Here is a 25,029-nt window from a genome sequence, read left to right as displayed (position 1 = left end):
GTGGCAGGCTGGCAGCGTCCGCGCTGTACAAACATGCGATGCGAGGCGCCAGATATGTAAAATCTCCTCGGCAAACGAGCGCGTGGCGCCACCAACCCGGAGCCGGCTAGCCGCGCCTCCCCGTTCCGGCGTGGCTTGGGGCCGGGGCTGACGGCAGCGAGCACACAGAAATCCGCCTCGGCCGCACGCCGGAACCGCGCGCCCCAGCTTCTGGTGATCTGATCCCGGTGCACGGCGCCAAATCCACCTCCGCCGAAGCCGACGGCGACACGAGGCATCATCATCATCAGGAGTAGCCTCTAAATAAGAGCCCCCGAGTCCTGCCACTGCCAGCGGCTGACGCCGCACCGGCGCGTCGTGTCGTGCCGCGGGCTAGCTAGCTAGCCAGCCACTCGAGTCACCGGTGGACGGACGGCGGGCGGCGGCAGCAGCCGTTCTTGGCCTTGCCTCGGCTCGTCGGAACGGATCGGAGGTCGACAGGTCGTGGTGTAGGAGGGAGGTTAGGACAGGGAGAGGTTATGGCCGGCCTCATGGGACAGCCGAAAGCAAACCGGCATTAACAGTGTCCTCCTCTGCTCCTACTTGTCATGGTCAAGGATGGGGGACCCGGCCGGGCCCAGCCGCTAAGCACTGCTGCTGCCAGTCGCTCGCGCTCTGGCTGTCACAACCCAAATATTAAAAACATAATTACTATGTAACTAGTAGCATCATGAGCATCATTGAATTATAATGGAGCATCATATGCATGTGTTGCATGAGATGTTTAATTATTTTACATTGTGTGGATGAGTGTTTGTTAGGCAAGTTGAATTTTTGTTAAGCAATTGTGCCCTCAAATATTTTATTCAAATATTAGACTTAAATGATGAATTTAAAATATTTTTTCTTAATTTTGTGGCAACTAACCCGAGGCATAAAATTCTTGGAATGTTTAAAAACTGATGTTTTATTTATTTCACTGTGAGCAACCTACAGTTGATTTTTGAGTTCTTGTTGTTGCAGCGTGTTCTTGATTGTTTGATCTTGCCTTAGAAAAATTTTGGTGACTTTTCGAGTCCGGGAAGTACTTAGTTTTTGAATTTTGAAGTTGAACCATCATTTTTTTCCCTTTTCCCCTCCTCCCCAGGCCCACCTGTTAGCGGCACCCCCATCTTCCTCGCGTCTACTTGCCTGCCGATGGGCAGCAGGGGCGGCAGCGCCACGGCGTCATGCGCCCGTTGGCGCATGGAAGCCGAGGCACCGCCGGCCGCTCGCCTCTTGCTCGCCCTCCCCCTCGAATTAAACCGCGCTGGCCTCCTTCTCCAAACCCTAGCCCCCAATTTCTTTCTTTCTCCACTGTTACTGCTGGCTCCTCCTCTTCTTCCCCAACTCCGTCCGCCATCAATCCCCGACCTCTGATGAGCGATTCTTCTATTACTCACAGCTGCGGCCTCCCCTCGTCCTCCTCGACTGATTTTGGCGCTCACCCAGTCGTTTTCCCCACCGCACAGGGCCTCCGGCGGAGCTCCTCCGCCGCCACCACCGTTCGCTCGTCGCGCTGCCTCCTCTGCCGCCGTTCCTCGCCCGTCAAGCCGCCGGTGAGCTTCGTCGCCCCTGGAACATGCCGCCCGCGCCACTCCTGCTCACTTTTGTCGCCCATGCGCCTGCCCGGCTCTAGCCGAGCCTTGCCGCCGTCGCGCTCGCGCGTACTGGCCGCGCCTAGCCACGGGTCAAGGTTGAGCCGCTGGCCTTGACCTGGCCTGGGTCCACCCCACCCCCGGGCCCGCTGGTCAGCAGCTCAGGTGGGCCTAGGTTGTGTGGATCTAGTGTTTTGATGTGTTTGTAACACTATGATCTTGTAAAATTCATAGAAAATTCTATAGATCTCCAAAAATTATGAAACTTATTTTGTTGGATTCCCCTGAGTGAGATCTATCTTGTAAAATTATTAGATTGCATGTTTGTATTGCAATAAATTAGTTATGCCTTGTCTATGTGAAAGTGGTTTAATTGCTTAATACTTTCTCTACTGATCTAAAAATTCCAAACTGAATTTTGTTACACTCCTTGAGAAATGTGCTATCAAGTAGTGCAGCTTATTCTAATATTTATCTACTATTTGATAAGATTTTAGTGTGATTTATTATTCTTTGCCTGAAAGTTTGTTTAATTCATAAATTTTTCTCAAAAAGTGATAAAATGGCAAAACCTGTCCTGTTAGCTTTTTTTTATGTCTAGATTCTCTGGTATTTTTCTGAGAATTGTTGGTAATGAATTGTATATCTTTTAAGATTTAACTTATTTAGAGTAGCCAAAACTTGTGGTGTTCATAAGTAATTTAAAAAAATAATTTTGCTGCAAATCCAACTCTCTTGAGTTCCTTTTGATGTTCTCTATAGGTTAGAATTAAATCTTGATTTATGCTTGATGTATGAATTTATTTTGACCAATTTTCGCTTTAGTTCCTTTTGTTTAAGAGCATAGTAAGCGAGTCTTGTTGCTAGCGTTCGTGTTGCTTGTCTTCTTTATTTATGCCATTCATTTCTTATTTTATATCATGTCATATTCATATCACGGTATCATGCTAATGCATGCATCTTATTCAACCAAAACGCCGGAGAACGAGCCCGCCGAGACCGTCGAACACCAACCCGGAGTTGAGTTCGTTGTTGAGCCGGAAGAAAACCAAGGCAAGCAGCTAAGCATGTTCCTTGACCCGCTTAATTTGATTTAATTTAGTTATCTCACTTGGATATATGTGGTTATGCTATATGTTTATCTATTGCATCATTGATCCTACTTTCCTGCATGTACCTTCCTTATTTTATATATCCATGTCCTTAACACTTGCCACTTATACTTATAGTTAGTACCTAATTAATTGATTAGATGTTTAGCCATGCTTAGAGTTGGTCTATAACTTGTAAGGAAATTTTGGGAATAGGACCACACTACACTCACTTGGCAACTTGGTTACCCTTGATTGCACTTGTCCGGTTTTGGAAATGTTCGTGAAAACGTGGTTTTGTGGTTTGGGCAGAATGTAGAGCCTATAGAAAGAATTTTCGGAGGCATAGTCCGCTTGAATCATTTAAGGACCGTCCGTGGATGATCTCGGTCTTGAGCAACTTAACGTAGTACCATATATCCAATCATGGTATGGATAAGTTGAATACCTTATATGTTTTATTCGTTGAGGTACGGTCCTAAATGCGTGGCCATAGGGCTTTGTAGAGAGGTTTAGGGGTGTCCCCGGTGGATCTAGGTGACTCTCCATGCAAGTTAGGCGTGATTTTTAACGGTCAAGACTTATTGGAAAAGGTTGATGTGAGTACCCCCTTACCTAACGTGATCGGTTGGGTGAGTCGCATGGTCCTTATGTCGTGTGGGTAAAGAAGTACGCTCTTGTTCAATAATCAATTCGAATTGACGCGCTCTCAGTTAGGATCAATCTTAATATCCAATGAATTCTTCGTAGAAGTATCGTTTATGCTTTGTTATGGCTCATATCACATTATGTTACTTTAATTGTTTAGTTAACTTAAGCAACTAAAATTATAAGGTAGGTTGGACAAGATAATTAAATTGCTAGAGAGTTATATGCTGGATTAGAGAGCTCATGCTTTACAAACTTACTTAGCTCTAAAAGTCTTTATCTTGTTGAGCTCTCGCTGCATACTTGCTGGTTATTAAATTGCGTAAGTTCTGTGATTACCTTTGTACTCATGTTGCTTTTTAAACTAAGTTGCAGGTGAGCCGGAAGTTGTGTTTAGCCACTTCTACCTCGCCGATCCCGATGCGGGGGAGGAGTAGGTCGTTGTGGCCTCGATGGTGTTCTTGAGCAAGACTCCATTAGTTTATCATATTTTATCAAGTTTATCTACTGCGTAGTCGTTTCTTTTGTGATAGCATGGGTTTCATGTCTCTTTTAGTGCTATTTGTGAGCTTAAGACTTGTAAATTATTGTTGAATTTTTAATTTCAGATTTGAATCCTCCTATGCTTAACTTTTAATGTTTATTTGTCGAACTCTTGAAATGCTTAAAATTGCTCTTTGTGGTTCATCGACAATATATTTTGGTCATATGCTGGAGCACGTACCGGGACTACCGGATTTGATATTATTTTTGACAAACGACGTGTCAGTCCATTAGATGTAGGTTAACACGTGGTACGCTCTCAGATGACCAGCAGTTTACTTAAAATGGTATTAAATTAGATAGTTCTTGCACTGGCCCCTCCCAGTCTCCGTGCCCGGACCACCATCATTCATTTGGTCGGTGGCTACTGGCTCCCGCAGCCGATCCATCCAGTTTGATGCCGCTTTGATAACCACTTGGGGCTAGCGTCACTCGTTCTTGCTTTGCTTTGATTCTGGCCTGCATAATTGGGAGTGCGTCCAGGTGCTATGTATGTGCCGCCGGGGACGGGGACGGGAACGGGAGGGCGAACCGATCTTGTGCTTTGCGGTGACTGGTGACTTTTGACATCCACTGGGCACACGGAGCGATTCACCGCTCACGAGTTGCAGCTGCTTTACACGGTGATCTGCGTAGGATCTGGCTCTGACTTGGCTGCACCGCCTGCACGGACTGTGCACGCATGACGTGGAGCCAACGACGAAACGCCGCATGCGCAGCTGCCTGGACGCACGCCATCAATGTGGTGGTGCCGCGCTGCGGATGCGTCATGCGTGCTGTGCGGCCGTGCGGGGGAGGAGCGCGGGCGCTGCTGCAGTCTGTTTGGTTGGTTTGGTTCAGACTTCAGACGATCGCCAAACCAGATCGGCGGATCCAGATTCCAGAGGGAGCCGCGCGACGACACAAAAGGAAGGGAGGGAGCGAGGGGGGCGCGTCACATGGCCGCGACGCGACGAGCGCACGCACGGAAGCCCCGCACCGCTCGCCGTGAAAGGGAGGCAGAGAGAGAGAGAGAGACCCAGAGAGATACAGGAGGAGCCAGCAGCCAACGCAACCCAACCCCACCACTCCATCACCAGCAGCAAATCGAGATGCCTAATCTAATCCTCCTGCTACATCCTACATGTGGATGGATATCATATCATATCTATTCTATCTAATCAGCAGCGTGTCACAGCGGGGCCCACATGGACGTGGGCCCCGCACCACAGGCTTCCAGCGAACAGAAATGCTTCTCTTCTTTATTCTTCTTTCTGTTCCTGCCAGTAGCCATTGTTGAACCTTCTTCTGGGACATCTTATCTGGAATTATCCAGTTGACGGGGTTTTACCAATTCTCTACTAATCTGTCCGAGACTGTAGAGTCGGCTAGGTTGAACGGGTAGATGCCAACAGCCCCTTTGACCCGTAAAGGTCGCTGCCGCCTCGGTGCCAAGCAACCGCGCTTTGACTCTGGCTAATCACCATCTGCTCAGAAACTTTTATTAGTACCTGGCTAATGGTAGCGAGCATTCCTTGCTTAGCGCCTGAACTCTCTCGCGGGAGCACGGCAGATCCGCGTGTCCAGCTGATCTGGCTGATGTCTGAATTGCTGATAGAGTGGTAGATATCCATGGCAACTTTTATCTTTCAGTTCTTTTTGTTTGACATGAACGCACAAATGCCCTCTTGGTTTTTTGGCCTATGCAGCGTCAGGATGTGGTCATAGTGTGAGCACTGCAAAGCTGTAGCCCCCAACCAACCCAAATAAATACCAACTGCAAATCATTCCTAATAACCCAACAGGAGTACCAGTACCATCACCATTCTGTACTGAAGGTAAAATACAACTTTGACAGATCTGCATTTGCAACTCATTGCAGAGAGGCCTCTGATCAGTGCACCATTTGGTCGGCAGAACACTAAGCAGCATTCCGTGCTACTGACCCCCAGGGGAGAGTGAGTGTACACGACGAAGCTCCTGATATGATAGGGTTGTCTAGAACACGGAGAAAAGAAAAACAGCTGCGATTTCCCTATCAGTGCGGAACCGGGAGACCCCTGCTTATACGCAAGGAAATGTGAAGAACCGACTGGAAAGAACCCACCCAAACTTGCAGTCTTTGGGAATGTTTGGTTTGGATGACGACATTGCTTCACAAAGTTTTAGGATCCAGCTCGATCTTGAGGACTTCAACTTAAGCTTCTCTAATAAAATACTACGTACTATAAGGCCACTTGGTCGGTCGGAAATGCTGTACACGTAAGAAAACAACCACCAAACTACCATTCCTGCGGTCTGCGGACTCGTTTCACGCACACCTCAACATCAGAGTAATTCCGAATCAATTACATCAGGTATCTACACTAACCACAGTTTTACTCCTTCACAAAATCAGTCCATCATTGATGTAATTATTGAATTAACTCGAGGTTAAACAAGATGAAGTAATAAATAAAATAAAAAAGAAAAGGAACATTGGACACTGCTTAATCATGACAGGGGGTGAGTTGGCACCACCACCTGGCCGACTTCCTATTTGATGCCTCCGTTTCTTATCCCCTCCAAAAGAGAAAACAAATAGAGCTACCACATCGAAGTCATGCCTATCTCCAGGGAAAGAGAGAAAGGAACCAGGGCCTCCATGCTTAGGTCAACACACGAATATGTACACCAAATATTCTCTCTCTATCTCGTTTCCCCTTGGGCCCTTTCATGCTCTGTCACCGTCCCCTTCTACCCCTGTTGAGCTAAACCCACACCTAAAAAACTTATGCGGTGACCACCGAAATGCAGGGCCGGAATATCTTTGTTTCCGCAAGTTCTTGAACCACAGTCATATCTTTAATATAGGAAACTTTTATGAACTGCTACTCTAGTCAAATTGTTTCGCTAAAAAACTCTTACAAGAGTTCCAAGAGCCTTCCATGGATGACTAATGTAAGAGTTTAACTATTTCGCGCGAGATTCGTGTTGAAGTTCGACCGTTTCACGTAAGAGCCTTGTGTAACTGGGAGATCCATTGGGTTTTCTTTTCTTTTTGGGAAAATCTACTGGATTTCCTTTTTTTTCTAAAAAGCCATAGGATTTATTTTTTCTTCGAGAAAATCCATTGGATTTCTTGTCTGTGGGAAAATCCACAGGATTTCATTTCTATGAGAAATGCATTGGATTTCACATATTACTCCAGCATTTTCCTAATATTATCTTAGGTGCCTTCGGATTAGCAATAGCCCTTTGTTTGGTATAAACTAGCAAGTCTGGGCGGTCTGGCTGGCTTGTACTAACAACTAGTGTGGCCACCACGTTAAAACCCGGAAGAGACCGACCTTTGGGTGGGCTCTGAGTAAAATATGGCTCGTATGGATGTAAATCGCCTGATTTCTGACGCAGCATTTGTCTCGATCGTGTCATCGCTGATTTGAATATTGGCAGCCTGTTTTGGTGTAAAAATACGTCAGCTGATGGAATCACTGGTACTCTCTCAGACCTCTCGTTAACGCTGTTCATTAGTGGTGAAGATGTGGCTGCCGTTGAATGGGTGACAACACGGTCTAATTCTTTTGCTTGATTATCATTCAACTTTAGTTTCAAGGAGCGATGCATACTCTCTCTTTTTTTCAAGGAAAAAAACACCAAGTCACGCGTCAACCAAATGCAAATTCGAGTGTAAACCAAACTCTGGATTCTAGCGGAATTTAATGCCTTGTTGAAACGGATAGTAGGTAGTTTGACTAGAGGCAATTCATGTGGTCAGATTTGGAATTTGTATGACTGTTGTTAGTTGGATTTGATACAGCGCAGAGTCGCTTGTCTTTGGGTGTAAAATGCTGGGTGGCACCAGAAATTCCAGATATGTTAGAGAAAAAAAGGCAAGATATCACCGCAGCTTTGCCAATTCAGCAATTGTCTTGCAAGATCACACACAGAATTGTAGGTGAACTATATTTCTGGCAAACACATTAAAACAGCTTTTGGGACTGGCCTGTGCAGCCCTCCATATAGGGAACCTGTGCTTTCGCAAACAAATTATTTGCTCATTTCTTTTTTTTTGAAAGATCAATTATTTACTCATTTCAAAGGTGTATCAAATTTCGAGTCTATTTCCCGGGCCTCTCTTTCCGTTCTACGCGAATGCTGTGGATCCTACCTCCTATGCCCGATGCATATTCTAAAGCATAACATTATGATATTTACATCTTCCTTGTGCCATAGGATCGCTCCATCTCCATACACCTTTAGGCTCATTTGGGTTTTAGATCATCCATCGAGCAACACTGATTCAGTGTGACTTTCACCTTTCATGTGTCACCTTTATGCCTCATCTCTTCATCCTTAATCTTTATGTGTCTATAAATTTTTCGACTCTATATCCACAACTGACACCTAGATGTTTATAAGTTAGCATAGATTAAATGTCTTAGAAATCATATCTTACTTTTAGAATAAAAGAACTTGTAGTACCACATTCATAAATGTAAGCCTAAATTGTTGCGCAAGATATGATCGAGCTATTTTGAGTATACATCAATTAGTTGTGACGGTTATACATTTTTCAAAGAGTCGTTTCCCGCGTTTTTCGTATAGCTGAGAGTTATAACTATTCGCTAACAGATTATTCCAATAGTTTACCTAAACTGCACATAGCAAATTGCATTGCACCTAAGAAAAATGCTTTACCCTATGAATAATGACTTTTCAATCTCAACTCCATTATGCAACAATCCATCTCTGGTTAAACTAGTGTGGCGTATCCAGACATTGTACTATGGTACATGACTTCGTTGGACTGAACATATGCTTTTTTCTCAAGGGGGTAAGATGCAAATGGCCCAAAGCAGAAGGATTCTTTTAATGGTACCTAGAGCGGAGGGCTTTAAAGGTAAGTAAATTGACTAATTAGTGCAATGAAAGATCCTCAACTTCAACTTAGTCACATCCACATGAATAATCGTGAAATTGAATTAAATGAAATGAAACGGAGCAAAACCAACCCCCAAAAGGCCGAAAGATACAAGAAGCAGCTTTGCCCCTCCCTCTCTACCTCCCAATTCCTCATTGCTTCTCTCTCTATTTAACAAAAACCTACAGCTTTTAAATTATATTTCTTTTGGATTCCTCCCCAAATGCCTTTCACCTGGCCTTTGTAAATCTCCCCTCTGGCTGCTGCTGCATTCCTTCCTCCATTATTTCTCCACCCCTTTCCCCTCTCTTTCTCTCTCTTCTCTACCTTCTCTCTAAAAGACGGGATACAGAACAACGGGAAAACAAATATAGAGGAGAGGAAGGAAGAAAGAAGAGCACCTACCAAGCAAGACTTGGTTTTTGAGCACTCCATGGGCTGTGGAATTGCCCCCAGGAATCCCCTCTGGGTTTGACGAGATTCATACAGAGAAATAGTTCTTGTTTTTTCCCTTTTCCCCCAAGAATTTACCTGTGCAGGAGAACTGTTTGTTTCTGCTTTGTTTCCGTGTTTGTTTTATTGGGATTTTCCTCCGGTCCATTCTTCTTCACCTGTGGGGAGGTGGGGAGCTGAGGGAATCATGGGGAAGCAAGGACCCTGCCATCATTGCGGAGTCACAAGTGAGCTCTTGTTCTTGAATAAAGCTAGAATTTTTCTTCTAGTTTTTCTTTTTTTCTCTCTCTCTTGTTTTCCTCCCCTTTTCCCCTTTGTTCCTCAGCAAGTTGTACTTTTCAAGTGATGATTTCCCCCAATTATGCATCTGGGAAGCGGGCCTTAGACGAAATCTTTGAACTCCGTGGGACTCGAATTCCTCATCTTTCCATGTTCTTTATGCGCTCGTTGTCTCGTTGATGGTTATTATTACTTTGGATTCGTTGAACTGCTAGGAGTGTTCAAGAGAAATCTGTGCACATAGTTAAGGTTTCAGAGGCCTTTGCCTGTAAAATTCTGAACGTGGGGAACAGATTATACCATGCTCATGGAACACATTTAGACTTGTGTTTGATTACGGAGGATATGCGCTTCTTAGATAACTTCTGGAGATAATGAGAGATTAGATGCAGCTGGGACTCCTATTCTACAAGAAGAAAATAACCATTTGCTTCTGCCATTCAGATATTTAGAGTTAACTTGTTGCTTCTGCCATTCAGATATTTAGAGTTAACTTGTTGCTGCTGCTACAGAAATGCTTAGTTTCAGGGTGCCATTGAAGTGAAAACTTTGTTTTGGTGTGTAATATACAGAAGCTTATCCCATCTTGTGGCAGCAGCATTATATGGTCTGAACTTTCCTTAGCTCCTACTAAAGCAAATGCTCCTTTGAAGTGGCTATCTGCATTCAATATGGCCATTGTAGAACAGCAGATTAAGTATTGCATGCATGTACTGTTGAACTAACCTTTAAGGCGTTGAAAACAATATCTGAAATATTTGATCTGAAAGTATGTGATTAGTTACATGATGTCTTCCGGATACATTCATTGATAGTGTATAGTTTCTTACCCTTTTTTTTATGTTCCCTACCGTGATGGCACCATCTCTTGATACATCTGAATTGTGATATCAATTCCTGTGGGATGTGGGACACTGTCATTAAACTCTGAACTTGTACACCGGTCATATTTTTGTGTATCAATTTTTGATGGATTTCTAATGGGAAATGCTGAATCAGGTACACCCCTTTGGCGAAATGGACCACCAGATAAGCCGGTGCTGTGCAATGCATGTGGCTCGAGATGGAGAACGAAGGGTTCATTGGCAAACTACACCCCAATGCATCGCAAGGATGATATTGATGATGATGAACCTAGAATTAGCAAGCTGAAGCCACCAACATCAAAGTCGAAGTCACAGAAGAAAAAAACAAATCACATCATAATGGAGAATGGGCCATTTTCTTGTCAGAACTTCCGAAAGATGGGGGATGCTGACCCAAGCTATCGTTCTAGTTCAGGATCTGCAGTATCATACTCTGAGAATTGTGGGCCATATGGTGCTTCTGATGCAAGTGAAATGACTGGTCAGTGATCTCAATGCCTACTTTGTTGTTGCTTAATAAAATAATTTGTGTGCCCTCTCATTCTTTGTGGGTATATGCATTGATTTAGTTTAAGATGAGTAATAGAGTTAATGTCAGAAGTACATTCTTGGATGCTTTGTCTACGAAGTTGTTCTTAAAACGTTAAAATTTTCTTTAGACATCTTTATATTGCTACCCTTTTAGAGATCATACTAGTATTATGTTTGTAATGCAGATCTGAATTTTATCCTCTGTTTTTCATGAATGCATTTATGCCACTCGAACATCTTTTAGTAAACTCCAGTTCTATCTGTAGTCTAGAATTATGAGTTCATGAGAAGTTCAGAATTTATGGTGATTTGATAAACCATTAGCTACTTATTAGTCATTATCATCATAGAGGTAAATGTGAAGGATTGTGATCTAGATATTTGGTTCAGACGGCATGGCGCTAAATGTCTAGCAAAGATAATGATCCATTAAATGTCAATACCTAATGCATCATATGCAACGGCACATCTTCCTTTATCACGTCTCTGAAGTGATTTTTGATGACATCAACCCCATGAAACAAAAATAAAGATCTAATATCAATTTACCTTACTTAGTCTAGAAATGACCTTTTTTTTGTTACAATTGTCAATGTTGACTCTCGGATATATTGCCAATTCAGGTTCAGCACAATCACATGCTTGGGAGTCCCTAGTGCCATCAAGAAAGAGGAGCTGTGTCACTCGTCAAAAGCCTTCATCAGTAGAAAAGCTTGCAAAAGATCTTAACTCCATCATGCATGAAGAACAGCTATATTACCTTTCAGGATCCTCAGAGGAAGACCTACTGTACCATAGTGAAACTCATGTGGGCTCGTTTGAGATGGGCTCTGGATGTGTGCTTCTAAGGCATCCGAACTTGAAATCACTGGAAGAAGAATCAGAAGCAAGCTCCATTCCTGCAGATAACAAATCATACATTACAAGTGAATCCTATTCTGGTTCTGCCTCATTTGTTGCTCACAGTGGAAACAGGGCAGCAATTAACTTAAATGCTGCAACTGCAAGGCCAAAGAGGTCGCTGCTGCATATTGAAGATAATGCTAGAAGGTATTATACTTTTTATGTTCTTACTAGCATAATGTGCATTTTAGGATTGTATTTATCCTCTGTGTTCATTCAATAGTCTAAAACAAGTTGCTTTGGTAAAAATCAATCTAAGTTTTTTTGTGTGTCTCTGCAGGGATAAACTTCATTACGGAAATCAGCATATCCCAGAGAGTATTGATTCACCTTTAGTTTCAGTAGGTTTAGAGGTATCCATCCTATGATGATTTTTTTGTTCAGGTTAATGATTTGTAGATATTATCTGCATAGTGCCACTGGATATGGTTAGCATATATGTATCTTGACTAATCGGTGAAACTAAACCCATATAATATCTCCTCATTCTTGAGCAGGACGCTTGCTTGTACCTGGCTAAATAGTGGTTTCTTTTGGTTCAGGAAAAGGAGATTAAGGCAACTGGGAGAGTGGAGAATATCTGTGGATCAAAAGGCTTTACCAAATCCACTATGAATCTGCTAAAAAGATCCCATGACACCCACATTCAGAGTGACATAGGTTAGCAATCTTAGTTCCTCTGATCTTGACTTGCTTCAAGTTCCTAGATGTGACATCCAAAAATGTCTAAAGGAGTATATTCCTATTTCACTATTTATGCATGCCAGTGACATCAAAGGTTTCTTATGTGCTTTTGCTTGTGAACATGCAGAACTAGAGGGTACCATGATGAGTCCTAAAAGAGTTTTAAAATCTGGGGATTTGACTCCTGAATTTAAAAGCTCATCTCTGCTAAAATCTGGCTATGCCACCAAAGATTCAACCTGCACTGGAGGAGCACTTAACTTATTCATGTTACCCCCAGAAAAGTTATCCTTGTTGGTCCCTCCACAATATGCCGATGGCGACTTTGATCAAGACTTGCTACTGGAGATTCCTCTAAATGCATGGCACGCGGAGGCAGAACTTCTTTGTCAACCTTCTCAGCTGAGTTCAATAACTCAGAGCAACACCTCCGTGGATGGGGATGCTGGAGGAGAGGGGTGTCTCAAGCAACCATAGTCCCAGATCCCATCAGCAAGCAATTAGGAACAGGTGATAGCTGTAGTTTTCTTTAGGTTCCTGGATCATGGTGCCTTTATTTACTAACCACCGATGGGTGTTTTGCGGTCCAGATAACAATGTGTGTCGTCCGCCAATTTGGCAACTCCGTTTAGCTAACGTTTGTAGCATGCTTTTGGATCGGGTTCTGCTGGTTTTCTGTGGCATATGGCTCGTGGAGAGATCATAAGCTGTCTCTGTATGGAAAATATGTCATCTTATTGCAGGAAAATGAGAAAGAAAGAATATAGAGAGTTATGTATGTGATATGCACTTTGCAGTCGGTGCTGAAGTGCTTGCTGCTCACCAGTTTTGTCTGGTTGAGCAAGCTGTGCGTGTCTGCATTGCAGGACCTCTTGCCTCTTTGAGCCAAGACAATGCTGAATGACAGCGTTGGTTGGTTATATGACATGGCATTAGGTCACTAGCAACATCACTAGAGACCTCAATTTGGTCAGCACTTGGTTCCATTCTAGAATTCGATTATATGCTTTTATTTTTAGCATTGCCTAGACTACTCCTAGGCTGAATTGAGTCAAATCTGGGTACGGAAAAAATCTTGCTGCAACTTTAGCATGGTTATAAGCTAAGCACCACTATTTTACCAGGAACTTTAAATTGCCCATGTATTAGCACGGCTAGCCAAAACTTTGGTCTGACGACTTACAAGTACAAACTAAACATCCTCTTTTTCCAAATGATATTTCACTTCTAACCATCTCAACCAGTGCTTCTTGTTGAATCTTCTGGGCAGGATATTGTTCTTTTTAACTGGTGTCTTATGCCTATCAGTACATGATTTGAAGTGAATTCCGACACATTATGCTTTATTTTCTATCTATGTATTTTGACATTTCAACTGATATAGCTTTATCGGAGTATGTTCCCGCTGTTATTTGATAACTAGTTGCTTGTAATTGATAAGTAAACTGTTGAAGTTCCGTATTAGCTATATAGTTAGAAAGCTTACCTCCTCTCCCTTCCTGTGTGAAGGCCAGCTTCAAGTTCCAATCCAATATCCCATCTTTCCACTTGAATAAGGCAATATCTTTAATAATTGTCTGAATTTGAACTCCATATCATAACTTTCAGCCTGCACAAAAAACCTTCGATTCAGATCCAAACCTTTTTAATGTAATTTTTTCCCTTCCACTCAAATTCGAAACTACAGACTTGAAATTGGATTCTGCGGTAATTACCACTTGAAATATCGAATTCTGCCATAACTCGAAACTTTTGATGAAGATTCGTGTTTCAAGTCCGAGCATGAAGATAGTAAGCTTCTGGTTGGCGGCTCTATGTGTAGTCGAGAAGCGGAAGGTGGGATGGTGAATAAGATGCGCGGAAAATCATCAATTTAGATCCAAAGCATATGACAAGAAAATTTTTCCTTCCACTCAAATCCAAAATCTTCCAACTTCAAATGTCGAATTCCGTATTAACAATAGCTCCAATCAAAACGTTCACCTAAAGATTCAAGTTTCAAATCGGCTTCTAGAACTTCTCACCTGAGATAATGTGGCAACATTGACACCTAGCGATGGCGAGATCTTAGGGCAGCTCAAGCAGTCAACATACTATTGCAATTGCAGCACGTAGTGTTCTCCCCTTAAGAACAAGGTAACACAAGCATCTACGCGTTATGGGTTGCGAAGATAGTGAGCTTCTAGTCGATGGCCCTATGATGAAGTATGGGTACCTCATTTTCTTTTCCGTGCTCCGGGTGAAGGTTAGGTATGCATAGTCGAGAGGCGGAGGGTGGGGAGGGAGAGGGGGGTGTCTATTCCTAGCATATGCGATCGGAATTGATCCAATCGCTCACGCCGACGCCCCCGCCTTCCCCTACCTCCGCCGCCACCGTTAATCACCTCCGACTGAGCTCCCCCACCCGGTCCCTAGTCCACCGAATGTGAAGCCGCTGCCCAGCAACCCGCCTCCGCAGCCGGGCTTCCCCCTCCCCATCTCCCCTGTTCGAATGCCGCCGGTGGCCAGCGGCGCCCCAGCAACCCTGTTCTCCGAAGTCTGGCCGTCGGAGCTCGGGGAGGAAGATGAATAGGGGTGGGGCGCTCTCTGCGATTGGATCAATTTCACTCGCATATGCGAGGAATAGATTTCTCAGGGGAAGAGAGTATGATGCGCAAGGAATGAAAGATCTATCGAAAAAAATAAAAGCTATTGCTGACCTGGCCATCCATACCTATTTAATGTAAACGCGCTATAGAATTTTCAAGCGCATTGGAAAAAAATATTAATGAACCAAATAGTTGCCGAATTAGTGACCCAAAAAATGATGTAAATGAACTTTTTATTTTCTTTTATTTTTCTTGGACTCGTAGGGAACCAGGTCTCCCAAATAGAGAGGACTGCCAGCGGTATTAGTACTGAGGCAGAGCCGTCGTGGATGTTACAGGCCGAACCACGGCCCAAAGGTAAACAGATCACGGCCCACCAATACAAATCCGCGCGGGAAGACGCAAAGGCGGAGGGCTGTGGGCCCAGATCGTGCGGATTCTGACACACGAATCCTAAAGCGCCAGCCCAGCCCCCAAACCCGGCCTCCGGCTCGCCAATCGCCACTCTTATCCCCTTTCCTTCATCCGCAACGGAAGCCGCCCTCCTCCTCGCCGCTCTCCCTGCCCGCCCGGTCGCTCACCATGCTGCTCCACCTCGTGACCTCCTCCTCTCCCCTAACCACGGCACGCCCCTCGACGCAGCGGCGTCCGTGCGTTTCCGCGGCGGCGGTGACGGTGACGATTAGGTGCGCAGCGTCCTCCTCGAGCACCCCGTCGTCGTCTGCATCGGAGGCTGCTGCTGCTGGGCAGCAGGTGGCGAAGGTGCACAGCTACGGGACGGTGGACTACGAGCGTCGCGCTCCGCTGCGGTGGGGAACCCTGTACCGGCGCATCGCGGTGGGGCACGGCGGGCGGCCCGTGGGGCGCACGCTGGGGGCCTGGGACGAGGGGGAGCGCCGCCTCGACAAGTGGGAGCTCTGCCGCATCGCCAAGGAGCTCCGCAAGTTCAGGAGGTTCAACCTCGCGCTCCAGGTAGCTATGCTGTTGCGATCCGGCTCCGTGGCGTCTCTCTACGACCGATTCCCCTACGATTTCAGCCAATGCACCTATTTTATTCATGAACCTGGGGGCTGAACTGAAAAACAGCCACTGTTCGAGCATTATGATGGCCTAAGTAGGGGGCGGGAAACAGTAGCTTGATTCCTTAACGTTCTCACAAATCCTTTTCGGTGCTCCTATGATAATGCTTATTGATGACTAGGCATTAGAATTAACTATATTCTTGATATGCCTTCTGATGGCCAAGCGTAATAATGATAACCTTGATATTATTGGTTCTCATCCAAAGTTTTCTATGACCTACACAGGTTTATGATTGGATGGCAGAGCGCAGAGATAGATTTCCACTCTCAACAAGCGATATGGCAATTCAGTTGGATCTGATTGCTAAGGTACACGGTGTTTCACATGCTGAGAAATACTTTGAGGATCTTCCTGATACCATGAAGGACAAGCGGACTTATGGTTCCCTTCTAAATGTTTATGCCCAAGCTATGATGAAAGAGAAAACAGAAGACACGTTTGAGAAAATGAGGAAAAAGGGATTTGCATCTGACACATTACCTTGTAATGTGCTGATGAATTTCTATGTGGATGTTGGAGAGCCTGAAAAAGTGTCGGCAATTATCGATGAGATGAAGGAAAGAAATGTTTCCTTTGATGTATGCACTTACAACATATGGATAAAGAGCTGTGCAGCCAAACAAGATCCTGATGAAATGGAGCGAGTCTTTTGCCAGATGAATGCTGATGAGTCTGTTATCGCAAATTGGACAACTTATACCACACTGGCTAGCATGTATATTAAGCTTGGGAACTCTGAGAAGGCAGAAGAATGTTTGAAAGAAGCTGAAAAGAGAACTACAGGTCGGGAGAAAAAGTGTTTTCACTATCTCATCACACTCTACAGCCATCTTGGCAAGAAGGAAGAAGTTTACCGTATTTGGAGCTGGTATAAAGCAACTTTCCCTACAATTCATAACCTGGGTTACCAAGAGGTACTATCAGCCCTTGTAAGGTTAGGAGATATTGAGGGAGCTGAGCTTCTATACGAGGAATGGGCATCCAAAAGCTCTAGTTTCGATCCTAAGACTATGAACATTTTATTGGCATGGTATGCTAGAGAAGGTTTGATTATCAAGGGTGAGCAAATTCTCAACCGATTTGTTGAGAAAGGTGGAAACCCCAAGCCAAACACCTGGGAAATCCTTGCCACAGCCTACCTGAAGGATAATAAAATATCAGAAGCTCTGTCATGCATGGAGAAAGCCACAGCAGTTAAAAGTGCAAGTAAATGGAAACCAAGACCCACCAATGTTGAGAGTCTTCTGGCAAGTTTCAAGGAGAAGAATGACACAGAGGGTGCAGACAGGTTAGTGAGTGTACTTACAAGTAGAGGATGTGCTGAGGACGAAGAATACAAGTCACTGATTGACACCTATGCTTTTGCGGGCACATAATGGTGGAAGCAAGAGTAACGATATGATGAGTACCATGCATTGAACAATCGCATTGCTTGCCTGTAATGTTTTCTAAACATGCGTGCTCAACTGGTACAGCTATGTCAATTCCAGAGGGTTTGCATGCATTTGATCAGATATTTTGCTAGACAAAGCAAGACAACTAGGTACATAGATCTTTCTGATCCTTGGCTCAGTTAGAAATTCTAAAATCACGAACAAGGGGCCAATTAGGTGGCTTCTTTGTACTTTCGAAATGTATATTTACATTATTTTTGAGGATTAATCAAGCCTTCTTGGTGCAATAATTTTAATCACAGCTGGTTGAGGTTGTTTACTTTCTGCCCACAAACTGGTTTCTTAATTTGTACATAAACTAGATTCGATTGCTTTGCTTGATTACCGTTGAAGTCAATCAGAGGATGCATGACTAGAAGCTTTTTCTCCTCTTGGTCACTTCTTGTTCTTGGGATTGAAGGGGTACTTCAACTCGCACGTTGTCACTCTTTGACTCGACACTGCTTAGGTTTACTATGGCCCTTTGCTTCACACTTACGTTCTTACCTACGGCTTGCAAACTTCATATCACATAATTATGTATCATCTCTTAACTTCATGTATGATTGGCATGCCTATTCTGATTGGTGCATATAGGTTTCTGTAGATCTTGATATCCGGATAATGGTAGCTGGATTTGTCGCAAATCTCAGAAGGACCACCCGGTATTCGCCCGAGTAGTTGCTGCTACTTTGCTGACCAATCTCTATCCTTCAAAAAGGCAGCTTATCTGTAGCAGATTGCTCATAGCAATGTGAAATAAAGCATGTGGGGGTCACTAGAGAGACCACACAAGGGTAGTTGCAGTCACCTGGCTGCATCCGAATTAGAATTAAGGTGCAAAACTAAAATAATGATCAGATTCCTTCAAAGGTAGGTGATGAACAAACAGTGGCCATGCAAAGATGAAAAAGGAAGGTCAAGTGCTCGTTTTATCCATATATTTTTCCTTCACAAAGTTGAGTGTACTGCATCTTTGTCCTGGACAATAATACAGACAAGGACGTGAGGACATGATCTAGACCCTCGCTCTAATCTTCAGGAGCAGTTGGCAAGAAAGCCAACATTAAAAGGGATACAGCATGTAGGGCTAACTCCTAAATAATACTAAAGGTATACGCAACATGTTTTTTGGGAATTATCAGAGACAAATCGCAGCCTGTAGCAACATTAGAAAAAGGCGATTCTGCAGTGACTGGAGGCGCACGCTAAAAGCGAGGCACCCGATGGGGTTTTAGTACAAGTCATTTCTGATGCGCGGTGGTGTTACGCTACCGGTCGCTCGAGTGTTTGACCTTTAGTAAGACGTGATCACCATTTCCAACTGAAGAATTTTGTGAAGAGAAACAGAGCTGCAGGCATGTGGTTGACACGTCCAACTTAACTATGTAATACATGGCTTGTAAACATTTTTTAAAAAAACATGAAAAAAAATTTCGAAACAGAAAAGAAGCATGGGGAACCTTTCAACTGACTGGAATCGTGTGAAAGAGGCGTCTGTCGATTTTGGCACTCTTGGAGCGTCACACCTCACCATTTTGACACGACTGAAACACCCCTATTGAGCCAATCTCGAGTAAGAACAACCGAGCGTGCAACTCAGATGTAAAGAAAGAATTTTGGTCTCTTTACCTCACCAGGCTACTACCTAACAAATCAACAACCAGCCATACTTACAGGCGCCAATCATGTAGGATGTGCAAGGAATATTCCATTCTAAAAAAAATGAAAGCGAAAGAAATATAAGACACAGGCCATAGAAGTGGATAATGGGCTTCTGTTTCGGAGGACATTAATGAACTAGAAAAAATTCTGTAGGACGTGGTATAGATAGGGAAAAGTTTCTGCCCATTTTACCCTGCAAGCAGGGCTCAAAATCTTTACTGAATACTGATTCTATTCGGAACTACGGACGGACTCGAGTTGGAGTACACCGAGGACTGAAATGCTGGAAATCGATATCGCCGCCAACCTTGATGCCGACTCTCCTGCAGCTCTACCGCTTACTTTCAACATGGAAATGTTCCGTACAAATTCCAGTAAAAATTGATGAAAAGTTTTTGTATACCTGAATGAATAGGCGCTCAGTGTTTAAGCTTCTTCCCTCCATTTTATATAACGACCTCTTCAGCTCGGCAGCATCAACAAGTCCACCCCCTGCCCCCCTCTCCAAAAGCACCCGCACACGCAGCGTCTAGAAGGCAACGACGGCAAGAGACCGTACTCATGGCCGAGGAGGAGGAGCAGCTGGCGGACACGCCGCGGGTGGTGGGCGTCCTCTCCGCGCTGCTGGAGCGCGTCGTGGAGCGCAACGACGCGGCGGCGGATGAGCTCACCGCCGGGGACGCGCCCGCGTCCGCGGCGTCGCTGGCACCGGCGTCGGCGTTCCGGGCCACGGCGAGGCCGGACATCTCGGTGCGCTCGTACATGGCGCGCATCGCGCGGTTCGCCGGGTGCAGCCCCGCGTGCTACGTGGTGGCGTACGTCTACCTCGACCGCCTCCTGCGCCGCGGCCGGCGCGGGCGCGCCGCGCTCGCCGTGGACTCGTACAGCGTCCACCGCCTCCTCATCACCGCCGTGCTCGCCGCCGTCAAGTTCATGGATGACGTGTGAGTGTGCCTGCTTCACGCCTGATCCCCTGGCCACAGCTTTCATTTCTAATACGATCATATCACGAACACAATCGAATTCTTCCATTTCTGACGGTGACGGTGCTCAGTTTTGTTTCCGGTCTGTGCTCCACACCTGAATTCTCACTTTACAGCAACAGCCGGAATCAGCCAACGAGTAGAAATGTAGGATCCGTGTCCTTGAACTGTATTGAGTTCAGGAAGCAGAAGTTGCATAGACTACGAGAGGAATTCAGATACAGTACCTAAGATATACACGGAGTCCTAATACGCAAAACAATGGAGAGAGAGCCTCACGTGATCATGTTCTTTTGCTCTAATTTGGATCATTATATATTTTACCTAGCTACTGATTTTGAGACCAGGCATTTTTGCAAGAATAGCACTATCTTGCTTCCTTTTTGCAAGGTAGTATGGGTTATGGGTAAACCACTGTCGTCCAGGTTTGGAATAGTGTGCTAACAATTTTTTGTCCACTCTCAAATCGGTGTCCATGTCGTAATACAGATGACTTCTACTTAAGCCATGACAAACAAGATTGGTGAACTGGGTCTTCTGAATATGGAATTCTCTGATGAGATACGATAGCCAACAGATTCTGAAAATCCAGAGTCAAGTAAGATGCATTAGCAGAGCAAATTCTTCAAGGAACAGAGCTCAACAACTTGCTGCCTAAATTCTAACTGGTACTTGCTGTACCTACATCCTATGCACTGGCAATTGAAAAAAAATGCAGCAATTATGACAAGACCACACGTTACATTTGAGAAACTGACCATTAAAAAATGCAGCAACTTTGTGTATTAATTGTACACCAAATATTATCTCACTATACTCTAGAGGTTGAGTTTGCCTTTTTTTCAGGGTTATGATATATGGGAAAATTATGCGCGTCCAACAAAGAAGATATGCTCATCCTGTTCCTCCCATACAGCCCACACACGCACCGGGGAGTGGGGACCCAAAAACATAGGATAAAGATACTCACCCTCTTTGTCCTCGTCACAACCTTTTCTCGCTTTGGAAGTTAATCCATGGCCAAGTTGTGTGATAGAATTAGAGTGGGACATTGGCAACTTGCCCCTGCTGATGCTCACTGGCCCAATTCTCTCCTTGCCAACAGGAGCATCATATCTGAAGTTCTGAACTGAACCCTACTGTCTCTTTCAGAAAGAAATTACCCATCGTCCATCTGAGTGATTCACATCCTCTCAAACCATCACTCAACTGGCCATTTGATATTCTAAAAGAATTGGTCCGGTGATGCCTATCCTTGGCCCATCTGGTTTGGTGCATGTCAGGTAGCCAGCCCACTGCTGGCAGGCACTAAAGCCTGGTTTCTGAATTCTGAAACAAAGCTTTGGCCTGACGGCCACGCGCTACCTCTCGCAGGTGCTACAACAACGCCTACTTCGCCAGGGTCGGCGGCATCAGCCTGGCGGAGATGAACTACCTGGAGGTGGACCTCCTGTTCGCCGTCGGGTTCGACCTCAACGTGTCGCCGGAGACGTTCGGGCACTACTGCGCCGTCCTCCAGGCCGAGATGCTGTGGCTGGAGCTGGATAAGACGCCGCCGACTCCTGCTGCTGCTGCGGCCGGTCCAAGGCTCCACAGCTGCTGCCTGTCCGAAGACGACGGCGCCACCACCACCAGCAGCAACAGCGGTAGTTCTCAGCAGCAGCTAGCTGCATAGAGACAGGTACAATACAATACAAAACATTGCTTCCAAGCAAGCAGCCATGTGCGGCCACTTGTCCACGTACAGTACAGACGTGCTTGCTTGGAAGCAAGCATGGAGTGCGCACGTACCGTAGTCCCAATCACATCTGCGTGTGATTGATTTCCTGTCTAGCGCTTAGCTTTAGCTTGTCATTAGGCGCCCTCTATATGCTCTTCTGTTCTTGTTGTTCATTTGGAGATCGAAAAATCGAAATGAGCAATTTAAATTTCACTCTCCGTATAGTTTGATTTTTGGTCATTTTTTTAACCATCCTACTGGCGTGCACATATGGACAAATAAGCACCTAGAGCAACGCTGGATAAGATCCGTGCCAAGTTGCAAGTAGGAGCATGCTCATGAGTCATCACCCGATCGATCTGGTTGAACCAGTACACCAGGTAACCAATGTTTCCACGGTCTCTCGCGCACGCAGGCACGCAGCTACCTTGCTCTCCGGTGCGTCCGAGTACATGCCTGCTAGGAGAAAAGGAAAACGGCTTCCGAGCAGTACAGACGAAGCACGGCTCAGGTGGGCATAATTAACTGAGACCGAGAAACCAACCCGAAAAGATTTGAGACCGAACTCAAAATACTCGAAACCGAAGTTTTCAATTACAAATTAGGTCTCAGATTTTAAGTAACCAAATTAATCTTGGTTAATTTAGTTTTACGTGTTGGATAATCGAAATACCCGAACAAACCGAATTTATCTAGAAAAGCCTAGCTTTTCTCATAGACCTCATGTCAGCCAAAATAAGCACAAACCATCCTCCCAAACCCTACCTCAACCTAACCCAGCCACCCCCGCCCCGACCTCCCTCGCCTGGCGCCACCCTCCCTCCTAGACTCCTCTCTCTCTCCACGACTCCATGGACGGGCGGACGACGTCCCTCGGGAACAGGCGCACGACCGCTCTGGCTATCGTCGCTGGCGCTAGGAGGCTAGGAACCAATCCACCGGGCGCCAGCGACTCCCATCCGGCGTCTGCCAGCCTTCCTCGCATCTCCCCCGAGCTGTGGCGATTGGATGGCCGGCCGGTGGCCCGTCAGGGCTGCTCGGCTAGATCCGGGCAACGGCGGTCGGCGGCCTACTGCGGACTTTCTCTATGCTGATGCAGCAGCGCCGCCCCCACCACCTCGACGACGACAGCAGCAGCACGCGGCGAGCCGGCGAGTCCTCCAAGTCAATCCGCGAGCACGACTCCATGAGGATGCTGTTTGAGTTCCGTTTGTGTTGATTTGTGTTTCATCCATGCAATTGGTGTTCCATTTAGTTCCATTTGTTTGGATTTATGCTTCATCCATACGATTTGTATTCAATCTTGTGATTTCTTCGATTCCTCAACGTGCAGTTCGGTTCGTTTGGTCATAGACCGAAACCGATTGACGGGTCCAGATCACTGTTGGGATCGTGAAGAGTGCCTCTGACTGAACGGCTGTGCCGACTGTCGAGCCACTGAGCCAGCATGACACCCACCCCGGACCATGCCGTTGGGCACTTGGGCTGATTGTTTCGGCCTGCAAAACTTTGGCGTTACTCTGCAGTCTGAATCTGCACTTCCGCTTTCCAAGCCGTCCAGCGAGTCACGTACGCCAAGACATTGTTACAACAACTTTTACTTCCCTTTCTTCAACTCATTTTACAAGGAGGTGTTTGGATTAGTTACAGATTATGAAAACCAGATAAAAAAATCCAAACAGCTAGATTATAGTGTAAATTACAGAAAACATAACTATCAAGATTAGAATAAATAAGAACCGTCATCGTGATAAGATCAATGACTGAGATATAAACAGCACTTGCCTGACTATTCCGAGCTTAGTTTTTGCTAGTTTTTCCATTGATCGAAAACCAGCACATCCACCAATGAACACAGAGCGTGCAACTAAGCCAGGAATAGTCAATCAAGTGCTTGTCCCACAAAAGCTCAATGGTGATAAATTGGTCTAACATCGTTCTTCTCTCATTTTCTTCAGAAGTGAAAAACATAACTAAAAAAAGAATCGCGGCTCTCACATGACAAATGCCCCAACACAACTAAATTGTTTTTGTCATGGACTACCCATTTGGCTCGTTTTGCCCCCATGCAACAAATGCTTAAAACAGCTAAATATGTTTCTGTCATGTACCAAATATAAGGCTTGCAGGATTAAATCACCAAAAATTCATGAAAGGAGCATGCGAGTGACCTACATATTAAGATATATTTTTATTACTCGTCCTTAGGAATTTTATACCAATCTACTCCCTCCGTTCCAAATTGTAGGTCATTTTAGCAAATTTAGATATGTAATTTTTGCTATATATTTACATACAATGCTTATCTAGGTGCATAGCAAAAGCTATGTATCTACATTTGCCAAAACGACCTACAATTTGAAATGGAGTGAGTATTCAATACCATGGAAAATCATAAGAAAGCAAACTAGCGCAATCCAACTCCAACTGTAAATGATAGCACCGATTAAGCTCCGGCTATTAAGATTAATTTTTTTAGTCTAGCGGTAGCTTGACTCTCTTGTTTTCTTGATAAAGGAAAAAAAATACTAATGAAGAATTGTAGATCTAACATGATAGACATTCAAAACAGCTAAATATTTTCTTGTCATATACTAATTATTTGGCTCAAAATAGCTAAATGTATCTTGTATGTACTCAATCTAACGTGGAATTTAATTTTCATAAATCCAAAAGAGAAGGCAGCACATAACTCAGACATCTTAAGTATAATTTTATCCTTAAAGCTAGCTGGAGAGGCTTCTCCATTTAGATATATCTCGAGAGCCCACTTTCTACTTTCATAAGTACACGAGAAAAAGTAACTTTATCACAAAAAGAATAACATAGTAGCCGCTCTGGCGATGAACGGCATTCCGGCGCTCCGACAAGTTAGGGTTCGGGGGTTTGGGGCTAGCTGTACTGTTAGGATGTTAGGGGATAGAGGGAGCTCGGGGGTGGCTGCCAACCCGGCAGTGGAGGCGGGTTATGAGCGGGATGGTGAGACAGCGGGGATGCCACCCGCTGGGGAAGTGGGAGACAAGCGGTGGCCGGAGGCGGCGGCAGGGGTGCTGACTCCGGC

At 45.0% G+C, this 25,029-nt stretch overlaps 2 protein-coding genes across 2 annotated transcripts; both read left to right on the top strand.

Annotated features, from left to right (window-relative positions):
* The first annotated feature begins 8,987 nt into the window (after nt 1-8,987).
* LOC112900793 lies at nt 8,988-17,860 on the top strand. Its single transcript, XM_025969592.1, has 9 exons — nt 8,988-9,460; nt 10,512-10,859; nt 11,533-11,959; nt 12,093-12,165; nt 12,355-12,472; nt 12,624-12,972; nt 14,912-15,032; nt 15,550-16,056; nt 16,392-17,860. The coding sequence occupies exons 1-9, from the start codon at nt 9,421-9,423 to the stop codon at nt 17,541-17,543; spliced, it is 3,135 nt and encodes a 1,044-aa protein (XP_025825377.1). The 5' UTR covers nt 8,988-9,420; the 3' UTR covers nt 17,544-17,860.
* A 1,875-nt stretch (nt 17,861-19,735) lies between these two features.
* Nucleotides 19,736-22,192, top strand: LOC112898942 (cyclin-P4-1-like). The gene is made up of 2 exons (XM_025967263.1): nt 19,736-20,209; nt 21,623-22,192. The coding sequence occupies exons 1-2, from the start codon at nt 19,827-19,829 to the stop codon at nt 21,921-21,923; spliced, it is 684 nt and encodes a 227-aa protein (XP_025823048.1). The 5' UTR covers nt 19,736-19,826; the 3' UTR covers nt 21,924-22,192.
* Nucleotides 22,193-25,029: the final 2,837 nt, after the last annotated feature.

Source organism: Panicum hallii, chromosome 7 (genome assembly GCF_002211085.1).
Source record: "Panicum hallii strain FIL2 chromosome 7, PHallii_v3.1, whole genome shotgun sequence".
NCBI lineage: Eukaryota > Viridiplantae > Streptophyta > Magnoliopsida > Poales > Poaceae > Panicum > Panicum hallii.
Note: the sequence above shows the minus strand (reverse complement) of the source record. Positions and strands in the feature narration are given on the sequence as shown.

Coding starts and splice junctions, on each gene's coding strand:
- LOC112900793 (XM_025969592.1), top strand. CDS start 9,421: ATGGGGAAGCAAGGACCCTGCCATCATTGCGGAGTCACAA. Junction 9,461..10,511: donor CCATCATTGCGGAGTCACAA/GTGAGCTCTTGT, acceptor ATGCTGAATCAG/GTACACCCCTTTGGCGAAAT. Junction 12,166..12,354: donor TAGTTTCAGTAGGTTTAGAG/GTATCCATCCTA, acceptor CTTTTGGTTCAG/GAAAAGGAGATTAAGGCAAC.
- LOC112898942 (XM_025967263.1), top strand. CDS start 19,827: ATGGCCGAGGAGGAGGAGCAGCTGGCGGACACGCCGCGGGTGGTGGGC. Junction 20,210..21,622: donor GTCAAGTTCATGGATGACGT/GTGAGTGTGCCT, acceptor TACCTCTCGCAG/GTGCTACAACAACGCCTACT.